General features: G+C 40.3%; 1 protein-coding gene across 1 annotated transcript in view; it reads right to left on the bottom strand.

Annotated features, from left to right (window-relative positions):
* Positions 1 to 355: 355 nt before the first annotated feature.
* The window catches only part of PDXDC1 (pyridoxal dependent decarboxylase domain containing 1), a 54,979-nt gene continuing 41,275 nt past the window's right edge, over positions 356 to 14,059 (bottom strand). Inside the window, exons 16-23 of the mRNA XM_073362359.1 lie at positions 13,108 to 13,213; positions 11,838 to 12,009; positions 10,993 to 11,111; positions 7,517 to 7,638; positions 3,947 to 4,039; positions 3,752 to 3,848; positions 2,148 to 2,252; positions 356 to 1,075 (exon numbers count right to left, since the gene is read on the bottom strand). Of these exons, the coding sequence (XP_073218460.1) occupies positions 813 to 1,075; positions 2,148 to 2,252; positions 3,752 to 3,848; positions 3,947 to 4,039; positions 7,517 to 7,638; positions 10,993 to 11,111; positions 11,838 to 12,009; positions 13,108 to 13,213 (1,077 nt within the window). The 3' untranslated portion in view covers positions 356 to 812. The remainder of the gene's footprint in view (positions 1,076 to 2,147; positions 2,253 to 3,751; positions 3,849 to 3,946; positions 4,040 to 7,516; positions 7,639 to 10,992; positions 11,112 to 11,837; positions 12,010 to 13,107; positions 13,214 to 14,059) is intronic.

Genomic DNA, 14,059 nt, shown 5'->3' with positions numbered 1-14,059 from the left:
TATTAGTGCTTCTTGCCAGTGATAGAGGCAAGAAGCAACTGTCATGCAGAGGCACTATTACTTTCTATAAGGGTTAACACAAGCCCGGTAAGGTTAAGGAGCTTAACTGAGTGGACCAATTCCTACAACAGGGAAAAAAAAAAGTTGATGGCAAAGTAGTATTTACATATTCATAATATACATCCCTGTCACTCATTGCACCGCAACTGCTTGACAACCTTTTCGTAAGGGGCAATGAATTTCTAATGAACATTAGGGATTAAAAAAGCAATGAGATGAAGTGCACTACAGACAGAGTAATTGTGGGGTTGGTTTTTTTTTTTAAGATTTAAACTGATTGATTTAAAATATAAAAGTGAGCAACTGGTAGGTTTATTGAATATTTTTAAGTTAGGACCACTTTACAAATATCATCCCCAGGTGCATGTTTAACCTTAACTCAAATGTATGATCAACTCTTTAAGCACTATAATGCCACCTGGATTCATACAATAACTGTCACTTTTGCCAAAAAATATTCCTTCGGGCAAATGTGTATAAGCCATTAAAATAAATCAGGTATCCTTTGGAGATAAGGTATATAGGATTAAAACAATTGTAATAAGTGTACAATAAAACAAGTTAACTGGCCCGTAGGGGAAAAAGCTTTGTTTTTAACTTGCTTTTGTGCAAAATCCCTGTTAATTGTGAATTACAGTAGTAGTTACTGTACTAACGTGTGGCACTGTTCACATATTGAATACATCATAAACTTCCCTGCCCTACAGGGAATGTGGTTATTATACAAAGTCTTAATTCACAAAATCTGGATTTTATCTTAGACTTTCTTGTTCTTCTACTTTAGTGGAGTCATTTTGTGATGTGTCACTTTGCAGGTCTTCAGTTTTGTCATTTGTTACCTGTGCTATCTCATTCTGCTGCTCTGCTTTCTCTGTCTCCACGGGCCCTTGCTCTTGTATAGCAGACACAGAATGGGACCGTTGCTCAATCTTTTCCAAGTCATCAGTGTGACTAACTGAACTGGTCTCACTAAATCCATCAGAGCTTCTTAAAGATCTTTTAAAAAGCTTTTGACCTGTGGAAAAATGAATATAACATTAGAAGGCAGTAAATGCACAGATAAATCTATAGAAACTATAAGCCACAGTTTTAAAAGCTGGTCTCTATTTTTAAAGCCATAGCTGCATTTAAGTTCATTTAGACATAAAGCACAGATATGTAACTGATGTAATCTGCACCAGTAGTAGTTTTCCCTTGTGTAAACAGTAACCCAGTTAAGGCTTGGCTGGAAAAAACTGACAGTCAGTAAAAAGAGCAAGTCAAGGGACACATTACTTGCTAAGACTGTTTTGGATGGGTAAGTTACTAAAACAGATCACTGTGCCCCAAAGGGATTTCCAGAGGATTAATGACCAACTAGAGAAGCTGACAGACCAAACTAAATTCAAACCTAAATCTAACCCGAGGAAAGAGGACAAGACCATCAGTATAGCTTTGCCAGCCTACACTTGGGTAATCAGCTCATTTACACAGTGAAAGGAAAAAAAGCTCATCTTGCCTCTCCTGAGCAGATTTATGTTGTTGTGTAATTTCATGCTAAGATATCATTACTTCCACTAAATACCACATTTGTGTAATACAGCAAAAAAACTGCAGTGGCCAAAATAAATGAAATCATTCTCCTTGTTTTTTTGGGGTTGTTGGTTTGTCGTCTTGATGATTTTCAAACTTCAGTAACCCTCAGAGCGAACTAGAGAACTTACGGTTCTACAGTATTTTCCAGAGGAAAAAGCCCTGTGGTCAGAGGCAGTATTGGTGTTTAGAAGAATAGATATCTCTCCTGCAGTCCCAGGAATTATTCCTTCAGAGCACAATGAGGGTGGGAAAAGATTATTTAAATGGTGCTCCATTCTGGGTCTTTTTGACTGCTGCACTGGTCATTTAAAATCAACAGGAGGACAGGTACAATTACAAACAAGATTAGTGCTCTAGTTTGACATGATCAGGAATGTGGAGACGATAAAGCAAATCTCATACATTGATTAGGCAATAAAACTCCATTATGTACTAATTAGCTTTTTCAACAAAGCAGAGTGTTCTTTAGCATCAAATTGCACATTTATTAAAATTAATTGGAGGAAACTTACCAGGAAGCCTTTGTTTAATGCGATTGGGAGTTGGAGTGGGGGGTGGAGTGGTCCCAGCCCCCTGTGCTTTTGATACATATGTGGGTTCTGTGGACTCTAGAGAGCCTGCCAATGGGGGAAAAAAAAGTCTTGAAAAGAGACAAAGTTTTATTGACACCACTAAATAATATTAGAACCAGATAACACATTAACTAAGTACACATTTTTTAAACTTTTCTGGTGCTCTATATTTAACTCACTCTCCTGCATGTCCCCAAGCAAGTATTAAAGCCCAGATCATCAAAGGTATTTAGGTGCCTGACTCCCTTTCAGATTCTAAGCCCCAATTCTGAAGCTGTACTTGCCATCTCCCCATGAATCTGTGCCATTCTAATCACGAACAGAATATACTATGCTTCAAGTACAGAAAGGGACATGAACTATTACATACAGATTCTCAAAATAATCAAATGACTGACCCCCACTTCTAACATAGTGAACATTCTCCTTCTCCTCCACCACTGGAAACTTGATACATCCTGAGCTTCAAACTTCATTTTAAGTCCCTGTGAGCACAGCACTTTAAAGGAACATTTGATCAGAAATAGGATAAATCCTTCTCAGGCAAATCTTGCCTTTTTCTGCCAAAGGAATCTTCCATTCTGTGCTTCAACCACTGTGGGAGAAGTGAAGCAACACATTGAACATGCTTCCCCCACCCTCCTAGCTTAAAAATAAATATAAGGCTGGCCTGACACATATATATAAATATAAGGCTGCCTGCAGGCCTCTGCTACCACCTTATCAGCCTCCCCCAGTCTGAGAACTTACAGTCTCAGGGAAAACTAGGCTAGTACTTACTCCAGAATGACTTGCATGAGGTACAAGTGGAATCCAACTAGAATAATTTTCCCATTCACTCTTTTACACTGCCATGGATTCCCTCCACATAGCCATGTTCACACCATGCCCATCATAGTCAATAGCTAGTCCCAATTCGGTTCTAACCTGCCGGTCCCAGACTACTAATGTCTTACTGTGCAGACTAGTGAAGGCTGGGAATATGACAGGCCAGAGGACACCAAGAACTCAAATATAAAAGTTAGTTTAGTTAGAGCATTCAGGTCAATTGGGTACCACCGTAATATATATGTACACACACATACAGATACACATGTAGATATATTGTGCTTGTATATATTACACACTTGGAGGAATGCTCTTAGGACACTAAGTTCTCCCCATCCTGCTGTTTTTTTGTACAAGAAGTCCAAGCAGAAATCCAATTTTCCAACTTACACAGATGATTTGAAGAGCCCCTTCTTGTAACATAATGGAGGGAACAACAGCCAACTCCAGCAAATCGCTTTAATTTGACTTGAGAATTGTAAGTGTTGAGGTTTAAAGGGAACTGGACAGATGGTGGCATTAGATATTTTCTTATTCAGTGTTGGAGAAGGGGTGGGTGGACAATGTTCCTTTCGATCTTAAGAGTGCCTTTTTAATCACATAATTTGGACATCTTATAAATCAGTTAACAAGAAATCTGTGTAACATTGTAAAGGTTTCCACATTTTACAGAATTATTGCTAATGTACTATTGCTGCAGATGTATTTATTCCTACCTGCTGTTAAGTCAAATGTTCTTCCCTTTGGTGATGCTTGAAATGGAGAAAACCAGTTCAGCACAGAGCCAACTACAGGAATCTGTCGTAGCAGGCCCTGTAAAACATGCCGTTAAAAGATGATTCCAGTGAATGAGCCATCTAAGTGTTACAAAGTTATGTGATGCAGATAACAGATTATTTTGGAATTCTTACCTCTTCAAGAAGTCTTTCTTCATTTGCTTTCTGAAGCTGAACCTGTGCTTCCTGTATCCCCCTTCTAACGACTTCAGTCATGTTTTCCAGCAGCTAATTAAAAACGGAAGAGCATGCATTACGGCACTTAAACTGGCTTCTTGGTCCCTAACATGAAGATTAAATTTAAATGGGGACATTTGTGCATTTTTCTAAATTAGGTCAGCAGTTGACTAATGCCATTTATTTAATACTATAAATAGACAACTATAGATTGAGAATAGGGTTTTTTTACATGGATCTTGAAGTCAGAATGCCACACATTTAATTGCAATGGCATGTATTTCTCTTGCTTAGAAGTAGGCTACTCACCTCTAGCCAGAGTTCTTTGAGTGTCTTCTGTATATTCATACTCATGAATATGCCAGTGGTGCAGCTGTGCTGGCTGAACCTTTCGATTGCGGTGCCTGCTGGAGCGCTATTGCACCTCCACCTATCTCCTCCTCTCACTGTTCCTGAACTTTCTGAGAGCCCCAGCTCAAATAGGGAGCATCAGTGAAGGATATGAGTTTGGATAGATTTTGTTCTGGCAACACGTTGATTTACCCGTCATCCAAGTACAGGTATATGTGGATCTCTTGTCTCCATAAATGTGCTACCACCTCCCTGAGGCACTTGTAAAAACTCTGGGGGCAGCGGAACAGCTGAAGAGAAGGATTCTGATTTGAAAATAATTCTCCTCTACTAGGAAGCAAAGATATTGGCGGTGCAATGATCTGACTGAAATAGCCTTAAAACTGAGAACAGCAAACCAACCTTGCAAAGAGAGGGAAGGTATTATGGATGCCAGTTTAAAGATATAGAATCAGAACTTCCTGATAAAGGAGTTGAGTTTTTTCAGGTCTAATATAGGTCAAAGACGCAGCAGCGTGGGAATCTGAAGCCTTCCTTTTCTTTTCAGAGTCCTCCTTGCTTCCTTCCAGATTTGACCTAAGTTGAGATCCACATGGTAGATTTTAGCTACCACTGTCATGGTCAGTTACTGAGGAAGTTCAGGATGGAGAATTGAACCCAGTGTATCAGCAATGACAGCTGTTTGCTTTGTTAGACTGGGACAGTACCTAACATCTGCTCAGCACCAGCAAGCTAAGCGCACATGGGAGTCAGCGTTTGAATCCCCTTACAGCAGTATGCTGTGTCCAACTGGGGAGCTCAACCAGATCTGTGACAGATCGTTCTAGACACATCCACTGACTCCCGAAGCTCTGCTGACAGAGGCCTTCTTTGCACCCTGAGTTTTTCCCCCACCAAAGTTCCTGGTTCCAAGGGAGGTGTCACTCCTGCAGATTGTCTCTGCTCACAGAGGCCATCACCAACAAGTTATTTCTGCCTTTCAGTTTCAGATCCAATGGATCAGGATCCTTTTTAGGTACCATAGGTTTCTTGAGATCTGAACTGAAGATGGCATCTTATGCAGAGGTGTCAGAGTTCCCTCCCCACTCTGAACTCTGGGGTACAGATGTGGGGACCTGCATGAAAGACCCCCTAAGCTTCTTTTTACCAACTTAGATTAAAAACTTCCCCAAGGCACAAATCCTTTCCTTGTCCTTGGACGGTATTGCTGCCACCACCAAGTGATTTAGACAAAAATTCAGGAAAACGGTCACTTGGAGTCCCTTGTTCCTCAAAATATCCTCCAAGCCCTTTCACCCCCTTTCCTGGGGAGGCTTGAGAATAATGTGAGTACCGACAAGACCCTTTGTCCATAGGGCACTGAAAATCAAACAGGTTCTTAAAGGAAGAACTTCAGTTCAAGAAAAAAGTAAAAGAATCACACCTGCAAAATCAGGATGGAAGGTAACTTTACAGGGTAATAAAAAGATTTAAACACAGAGGATTCCCCTCTAGGCTCAGCTTCAAAGTTACAAAAAACAGGAATAAAACTCCCTCTTAGCATAGGGGAAATTCACAAGTTAAAACAAAAGATAATCTAATGCATTTTCTTACCTTTACTTACAATTTTTGTAATTTTATGTGTGTTATTTCAGGTATGTTTTCATACCTGCTTGGTCTCTCTCTCTCTGTCCAGAGAGGGAACAAACAGAGAGAGCACAAACAAAACCTCCCTCCCAGATTTGAAAGTATCTTCTTTCCCCGTTGGTCCTTCTGGGCAGGTGCCAACTAGGTTATTTGAGCTCCTTAACCCCTTACAGGTAGAGTGATTCTGTACCTCTGGCCAGGAGGGATTTTATGTTACTGCATACATAAAGGTTGTTACCTTTCCCTTTATATTTATGACAAGAGGTCTCTGCTGCCTCTTCTCTCTAGTAGTATCAGGGTCTATTTGCTTGCTCACAGATCACAGATGTGTACAATATCTAGAGGGCTTGTCTGTCAAAGCCTCCTGCCAGCAGGACCATTTGCAGTCTGTTCTGCTGTTCTTCCCATAGTCTTGGGGTGAAAGCACCTCAGACTGAACACCCTGAGGGACAATGTCCCTACGTGACGGGCACCTCGTATGAGCATCAAATGCAGGGAAAAAGGTGCACCTCTTAATAGCTAGTCTCTAGATCCTCAAAACCACCATTGGATTCTAATAGTGGAACCAGAGATGAACTAATAATTACTTAGAAAATTTAATGTTTCCTTTAAAAAAAAACGCCTAACCCTTAAAATGCCAACACAAGAAAACTAAGCTAAATCATTAAGCTAAAGCATAATGAGCACTATCCAAGCACGGGATTCAGGCTAAGAGTCCAAATGCAGTTCCTGATCCAGCCGCTGCAGCAGTTGGAAGGAACTGAGGTGGCTAGAGAGCAAATACCTTCTTTTATAGTCTCACCTGCAATGTTCAGAAACAGTGAGGGAAGGAACAGGAGAGGCGCAATAGCACTCAACAGGCACAGCTACGTAATCAGCGCATCCCCAGGAATGGGAATATGCAGAGTACACTTGAACAAGGATTTATTCTGTGGGTGCAGTGTTGTTCAAATAACCACCACTTTCCTTTTTACTGAAGGTTTTGTTATGACAACTTCAACAGGCCAGATATTAGGGATAGTAACCAAAGCTCCTCATGTAATCCTGTATAAGCACCAACGTTTTTACTAGCAATAAAGGCATTGTAAATCCAGTTTTCAAGCTGTTGACTTAACAAATAAAATGAATGGAAAACGTTAAGTGGCAGATTTTCAAGATAGTGTGTTGGCATAGTTCCACTGAATTCAGTGGAACAATTTACACCAGTTGATGATCTGCCCCAGATCAGTCAAAAACGGAAAAAAAAGTCTGATGGCTTAAACCATTATAGAAACTGTACAGTCACTCAGTTTGCCTATTTCCATACCAGAAAGGCATCTAATTCTAGCAAAAGCGTTATAAACACAAAAATGTAAACCTAAACCAAGGTATCATGAGAAAGTCATAATACTGTGAAGTTCTCTCACCATGTAGATGCAAATCACTATATAGCTAAATACGTGCAATTTTCTTTCACATCAAAGAATACGAAGTTGCCCTGAAACCAGTTTGGAGAAAACTAACGCTAAAACAGTCTGTAATTTTGAAAATACGTAAGATTTCAATACATACTCTAGAATTTTCTTCAATTTCTCTGCCTGTTGCTGCAATAGTTTCTACCAGCTCAGACACATCCAGATCTTCAGTTACCATGCCGATATACACACAGTTCTTCTCCCCTCCAAATTCTGGGCCTGTGAACAGAATGGAGATTCCATATTTTTACACTTTTGCAGCAAAATCTAAGTGCCTCTTTAACAAGGTTTAAAAATTACAAAATGTAATAGATCGTGTAGTTAGTAAAAAGAGAAAAAATATTTAGCTTCATAGAGGAAGATAACCTTACAACAGGCACCCTATTCACACTTATGTGCCAGGGAATCCAACCATATTTTTGTTTTAGTGCTTAACTGTAATCTTTGCATATGCCCAATTCACTGAAATCAAACTTACGTACTTGGCATTGCACTTTTTCAAAGAGGAAAAACATAACTAAGTTTAGACAGGAAGTAATACAGTAGATATTTTATATTACGGTGTGCTTATAATAAGAAGCAACATTAAAAGCTGCATGAAACCACCGATTGTGAAAAACAGAGCATTTAAGCAGCTGAGTTTTCTATTCCAAAAGCTGTGGTGTTCTGAGGGATGCCACTAGGCCCTTTCTTCCCCCTACTGTTGAACATAGATGGGTTAATGAGGCATTTTTACAATTGCCTAATACTGTATATATACACACTTAAATAGCATATTATTGTACCTTCTAAAGAGCCACATTATTCTGGAACATCTTTCAACAGAATGGATCGATAACTCTGACACACTTAAACTTATTCTTAAAGATGAATATGGAATATTAGTACTCTCTAATAGAAAAGTAATGCTATATTAGCATTGCCTTAAGTAGAGGTAACAGCAACACTTACTGATTTTCATCTTCAAAGCAGTCTATAACCATTGATCCTTACAACACTTGTGTAGTAGGCATTATAATTCTCATTTTACAGATGGGAAAATAACATCAAATGTATGCAGGTTACATGGCTTCCATAAAGCCAAAGGCGTCATTAGCATGATAAAAAAAAATAAAAAATGTTTTGCCTAAGGTCTGCAGGATTGCGGGTTTTAAAACTGTCAAAGATCTGAAAGACAGAAATTCCTGAGTTCGTGTCTTGGAGTGGTCACTTAACCTCAGTCTCTTCATCAGCACGAGGGAAATTAAAATACCCACCTCATAGGGATAGTTACTGAATAACATTTACATAGTTCTTAGGAAATTAAAAGCTCTAAGGGCATGATCCTATGAAGTGGTGAGCACCTCCTGCAAGGTATGGATCATCTTCAACTCCCACTAAAATCAATAGGAGTAGACACCTGTTGATTAGCACCTCTTGAGATTTGGCCCTTAGTGCTATTATTATCATTACTAACCCATGGCAAAACCACCTAACAGTGTTCACTTGCTATGCTTTTAATGTTCCCATTTCACCTTTGAGAGAAAGCTGAAATACAGCAGCTGTGGGTATGCTCTGTGGCTAGTCTTTTTAAAGCAGAAGTAGCACTGAGAGGACCAGGCAAGGTTCACCTGGAAATTCCATGTGTGCACAGAGGCCATTGTATAAGTTTATGCAGGATCTCGTGGTTCACTGATTTTATATCACTCTCGTGGGGTTCTAGACAACTGTTTCGTTAAGCACATTCACACATGACATCTAGGCCATTTGCTTTTTAAAGATTAAAAAGGAGTCTGGCTTTATTAATTAGTTACAATAAGACTGGAAACCACTAATGTATCAAAATGCAACACATTCCTACCAGTTCCAGGACAATGAAAACATATTGTAATACATTCATTTACTCATGCAATGTGTAACTGAGTATTTTAGTTATATATTATAGCCAGAGGCAGGGCCGGCTCTAGGCACCAGCAAAGCAAGCAGGTGCTTAGAGCGGCACATTTGCAGGGGCAGCATTGGGGCCATTTTTAATTTTTTTTGCTTGGGGGTTGGCCCTGCAGGCGCTCACCCAGGTAGACACTGTCCCGGCCCTGAAGCTGACACCAAAGTCCAGGTGGAAGAGCCTCAGCGGGTGGCCAAGGCTGGCCCCGGGACTGGGGTCCAGCAGCAGCAGCATGGGGGGTGCCCTGGGGCCGTTGTGGTTTACGCTGCCGGCCGCGGCCAACCATCCAGCAGGCTCCAACACATGGAGCGCGGGACACTCGGGCTGGGGTCCGCCCCGTGGGGAGCACGGAGCCACCTGCAAGTGCCGCAGGGCAGCCGCCCTCCAGCACCGCAGCTGGGGCTGTGCGAAGCGGCCCGAGCCGCCCAGGGGCTGCAGCAGGGTGGCCAGGAGCAGCAGCAGCAGCGGGTCCATAGAGAGGACCAGTGCCCGGGTGCTGCTGTGTGGGGCCTGCGTCCCACTTTCCGGGGCTTTGCTCCCCGCCAGCAGCTCCCTCTGGGGCTGCCCTGCCCTGGCTCCTCAGCCCCTGCTGGGGCGGTCCCCCCGGCTTTGGCCTCCCGATTCCCGGCTGGTCCTGGACGTGGGAGCCCCGGCTGGAGGGATCCTGGGCTGAGGCGCACCCCAGGAGCCCCGCTGCTTACCCCGACCCTGCCAGCGCCGGACCAGCTGGAGGCAAGGGAGGAGCGGGCGGACTGGGGGGGGGAAAAGAGCCCAGGGCTGGGGCAGCAGGGGGGGGAGCCCAGGGCTGGGGTGGGGGGCAGCCAAAATTTTTTTTGCTTGGGGTGGCAAAAAACCTAGAGCCAGCGCTGGCCAGAGGCACCTAAAACATTGAACCTAGTCACAGAATGCAGTAAGCTGCCCAGTTTGAGAATAAGATCCTGCTTCATTAGGTACAATACTGAGGCAGATACCCCTCCGATTTGGCACATATTATAACATACCCGGTGCTGGGTAATTCACTTGCACAACCAACTTATAGTGGAGAATACAGTACTGGTATTAATGATCATTAAGTCCAACGTGTTTATGACTGGATGCCTTTTCTTGTCTAGCATATGCCACCTCTGTAACAATCAGAATTAGACTTAGGTTTGGGGGCCCTCCAGTCAGCACTGCATTAAGAAATGTTCTTTGCTGTTCCTAAACTAACAGCAAATTTTTGAATTTTCCCAATTAAGCCACAATGAAAACATTTCTCCTCCGCCCCTTCAAAAACAAAATACAAGCCAGAACTTTGTCAACATAAGCAACATAATATTTGTGTTTTCTAGGATGAAAACACTTCTCATGCTTGAGGTTTGGTGGGAACAAAGGATGTAGCTCACTCTGCTGAAGCTGTTGCTGACAAGCAGCACTACTGCTGTCTAGTAGCCTCTCATCTGAAACGAGCAGTGGGGAAGGAAGCATGATCAGAGAGACAATATATGTAGAAACGCATCTACTGTTTAATGTAGAAGCGGACAGAACTTTTGAATAATACATGAATGTATGACTTGTAGTGAGATTTATAACAACAGTTTTGGCAAAAAAGAATTGAGAACATTAACCTGATTATTTACAGAACTGATATTACCAACAATGATAATTACCCAAAGAAAAAGAGAGATCCGATTCCAGTTCATTTAATTTTTTCAAAAGTCCAGTGTTAATTTTCTCTGCTTCTTTCTCTTGTTTGCCATCCTTCTTCCCATCACTGTTATACTCATACCTTTAAAATCAAGCCAGAGGACAGCAAGCCATTTTATTTTACAATACAAACAGAACAAATCTGCACTTCTAACATCTTTCAACAATTTACCTACATGTACCTGTAAACTTGTGTAGTGGGTGAAGTTTGAATAGTGATAGCAACCAACCAAGCTGGAGAAAGTTTTGTAATGTTTGCAGTTGAAGGAAAAGCCTTTTTGGATACAGCAAAATTTCTTAAATAGCTTTCTGGAAGTACTGTATTGATAATGGCTCAGCTCTTTCTGACCACATAAGAACCTTAATGATAATGATATCCAATATATGAGCAGCACTGTATTTGCCAAAAGAGACAAACAAGTTCTACTACTGTTTAAAGATAAACCAATTGCAGTAGTAGGCTAAATACATAAGGTACACAGGTACATTAACGTTTACTACAAATAATCCACAAGGCTGCTTAAATTCTAGTTGTTAACTCAATTATTTTTGCAAACCAGGTCTTTAGCTTCCAGGAAGTTCCAAACTCCTAAGTAATTTCACAAAATTCAGACATCCTCGTAAGAAAATGTAGTTTATTCACAAGTCAATTAAGAAAATTGCAGCTGTGCCATAAACTGGATTTTGCTGGTCCAAAGGATCACTAGTGAAGAGGGCACTTATTCTCTCTGCTGAAGGTACGGTCTATCCAAGTATCTCTTGAAGTAAAGCTCAGACAATGTTATATCTGGAACTACCTAGCACTTACCTTACAACACCCAGTCCTGGCCAGCTGAGGTCTTCAATATATGACAAGCCTACTGTTCTTTTCACTTCTTGCTCAAATTCCTCTCTTAGCTGCAGTGTGCATGTCAATATTGGTATCTTCATTTTTAAGCAATCCACCAACTGATCTACATCTTGCACTTCAGTTCCTAAAACTGAAGAACTAATGAATTAGCATGTGAATTACTGAATTGACAGAGTTTTCATATTTTAGATGCGGTAAGACGGGTGCCATGGTTACCTATATTTATAGATAACCCTCTTTACAAGCCAATCCTAAATACGATTTTTGAACATTACTGAATTATCTTAATCTGTGTGTGGAAGGCTGTTTTTCTTCAGCTTGCCATTCACTGAAAACACTCAACACATCAGATGGCTGGAGCCAAATATTAAGGAGAAAAAAATAAGCTAATTGTAATTCCAAGAAATTGATTTTCTGATATTATAAAGTAAAAATGGTAGTTAGCAACAGGAAATCCCTCCCTCTACAGACAAAAGGTTACAAAAAAGATCAGCTAGCTTCAGTTTTAATTACAAAGTTCAGTATCACCAAGGTTACTCATTAAACTGGAATCCCTTGTTCTGTCGTTTAATTTCTATAAAAGTTCTTCCCAGTAGCTACCTCCATCTCTCTGTAACATCAGAGCCTACACCCTCTTCTATGAGAGAGAGGGAAAAAGTTTTCTTTTCAGTACTAAGGAAAATAACCAAGCTTTAATGGATACTATTTTCTTCTTCCAATTAGTCTATTATATTCTAAACATGGGCTCAGTTCCTGTGTCTAATCATCTGAATAAGCAGGCCAAATTCTTTCTTCATTCTGTAGGTAGATGAGAGAGGGAAAGGCAAGGATATTTCATCTCCAATGTTTCTGTATTCTGACAGTTTTAGACAGGAACACTACTCAGCTTCATACCTTGTTCTCACCAGTAAATGTAGACAGTATAAATTAAAAGGCTTTACAGATGTGGTGCGACATAATGCTATACAAGATGACAAAGCTACTGGAAATTCAGCTACTTCTAACGTAATGGCTACCAAGGCACAACAGAATATTGAAATTGTTTTTGTAGTGTTAAAACATCCTCTCAATATCAAAATAAGAAAAAAAGTAAACCCAAGGAGAACAGATTTAAACATACAGATGTTTTACACATGAGGATATTTACAATTTTAAATACTAAATTCCTATTTTTTTCACCTTAGAATGAAATATCTATATAAGTGGCTAAATTAAGTGACTCATTTACCTGCAGAAGTCATTAATGGGCTAAAACGTACACATGTGCCTTCATCTTCTATTTCTACCACATCAACTCCACTGGCAGGCGCTAACTGTGCCAACTGTTCACCTAGCTGAAGGGACAAGGCAAAATTAGAGGAATTTATTGAGCATTAATTTCTCATTATTGCCAACTTGCATTAGACTGTTCCCATAGTTTCAATGAACCATTTGTCTGTTAAATTGTCCCTAGTAAGGTTTCTCTCTCTTTACTTCTTAAAAGTTACCTATTCATTATTCCCTGAAGCATAGTAAAATTTTAGCTGTGAGCAAGCTCACAGCACCACCTATAAAACACACAAAAAAGCTGCATGCTTATATTAACAAAATGAAAACCTACTTCACAATTTCTAAGCAAACCACAAAATGTGTCATTTAATCAGTGGTTACTCCTCTCCCATAAAGCAGGAATATGTTTACTTCCAAAATAGTGAGTTTAAAAACAAAATCCTACACCTCTTTGTTTAAAAGCACATTTTAGTAGGAGTTCTACTAGTAGCAGTTGGAGACAAATACTGAAATTGTAGTATATAAAGGGAGGCTATTAGCCAGTAACCTACTCAGTTAAAAAAAAAAAAAGTTAAAAGTAGTTTCAGATACTTAAGCTGCCATTCAGTCCACCGGCCAATTTTTGTGATTTTACAATCACTTAAAAAAAAAAAAAAAGTTTCTCCCTCCCTTTTGCTCTGTGAAAATTTTACACTAACAAGGGCTGCTTATACATGGGCTGCTTAAGTAAATGCATTAAGTAAAACATAGAGGACTATCTGTCGTCATCGTTTGGTCTTATTTGTAATAATAGTAGATAAAACAGTGTAATTTTTAAGTCGGCAGCGTTCTGTTAATACAACTAAGATTCACTGCTATTTATAATAGCAAGGTCTCTTTTACAAATCCTTCATTCATAAAGTCAGTTGCAA

The sequence above is a fragment of the Lepidochelys kempii genome, chromosome 10 (genome assembly GCF_965140265.1).
Source record: "Lepidochelys kempii isolate rLepKem1 chromosome 10, rLepKem1.hap2, whole genome shotgun sequence".
In the NCBI taxonomy this organism is placed as follows: Eukaryota; Metazoa; Chordata; order Testudines; family Cheloniidae; genus Lepidochelys; species Lepidochelys kempii.
This window is presented reverse-complemented; position numbering and strand designations above follow the sequence as displayed.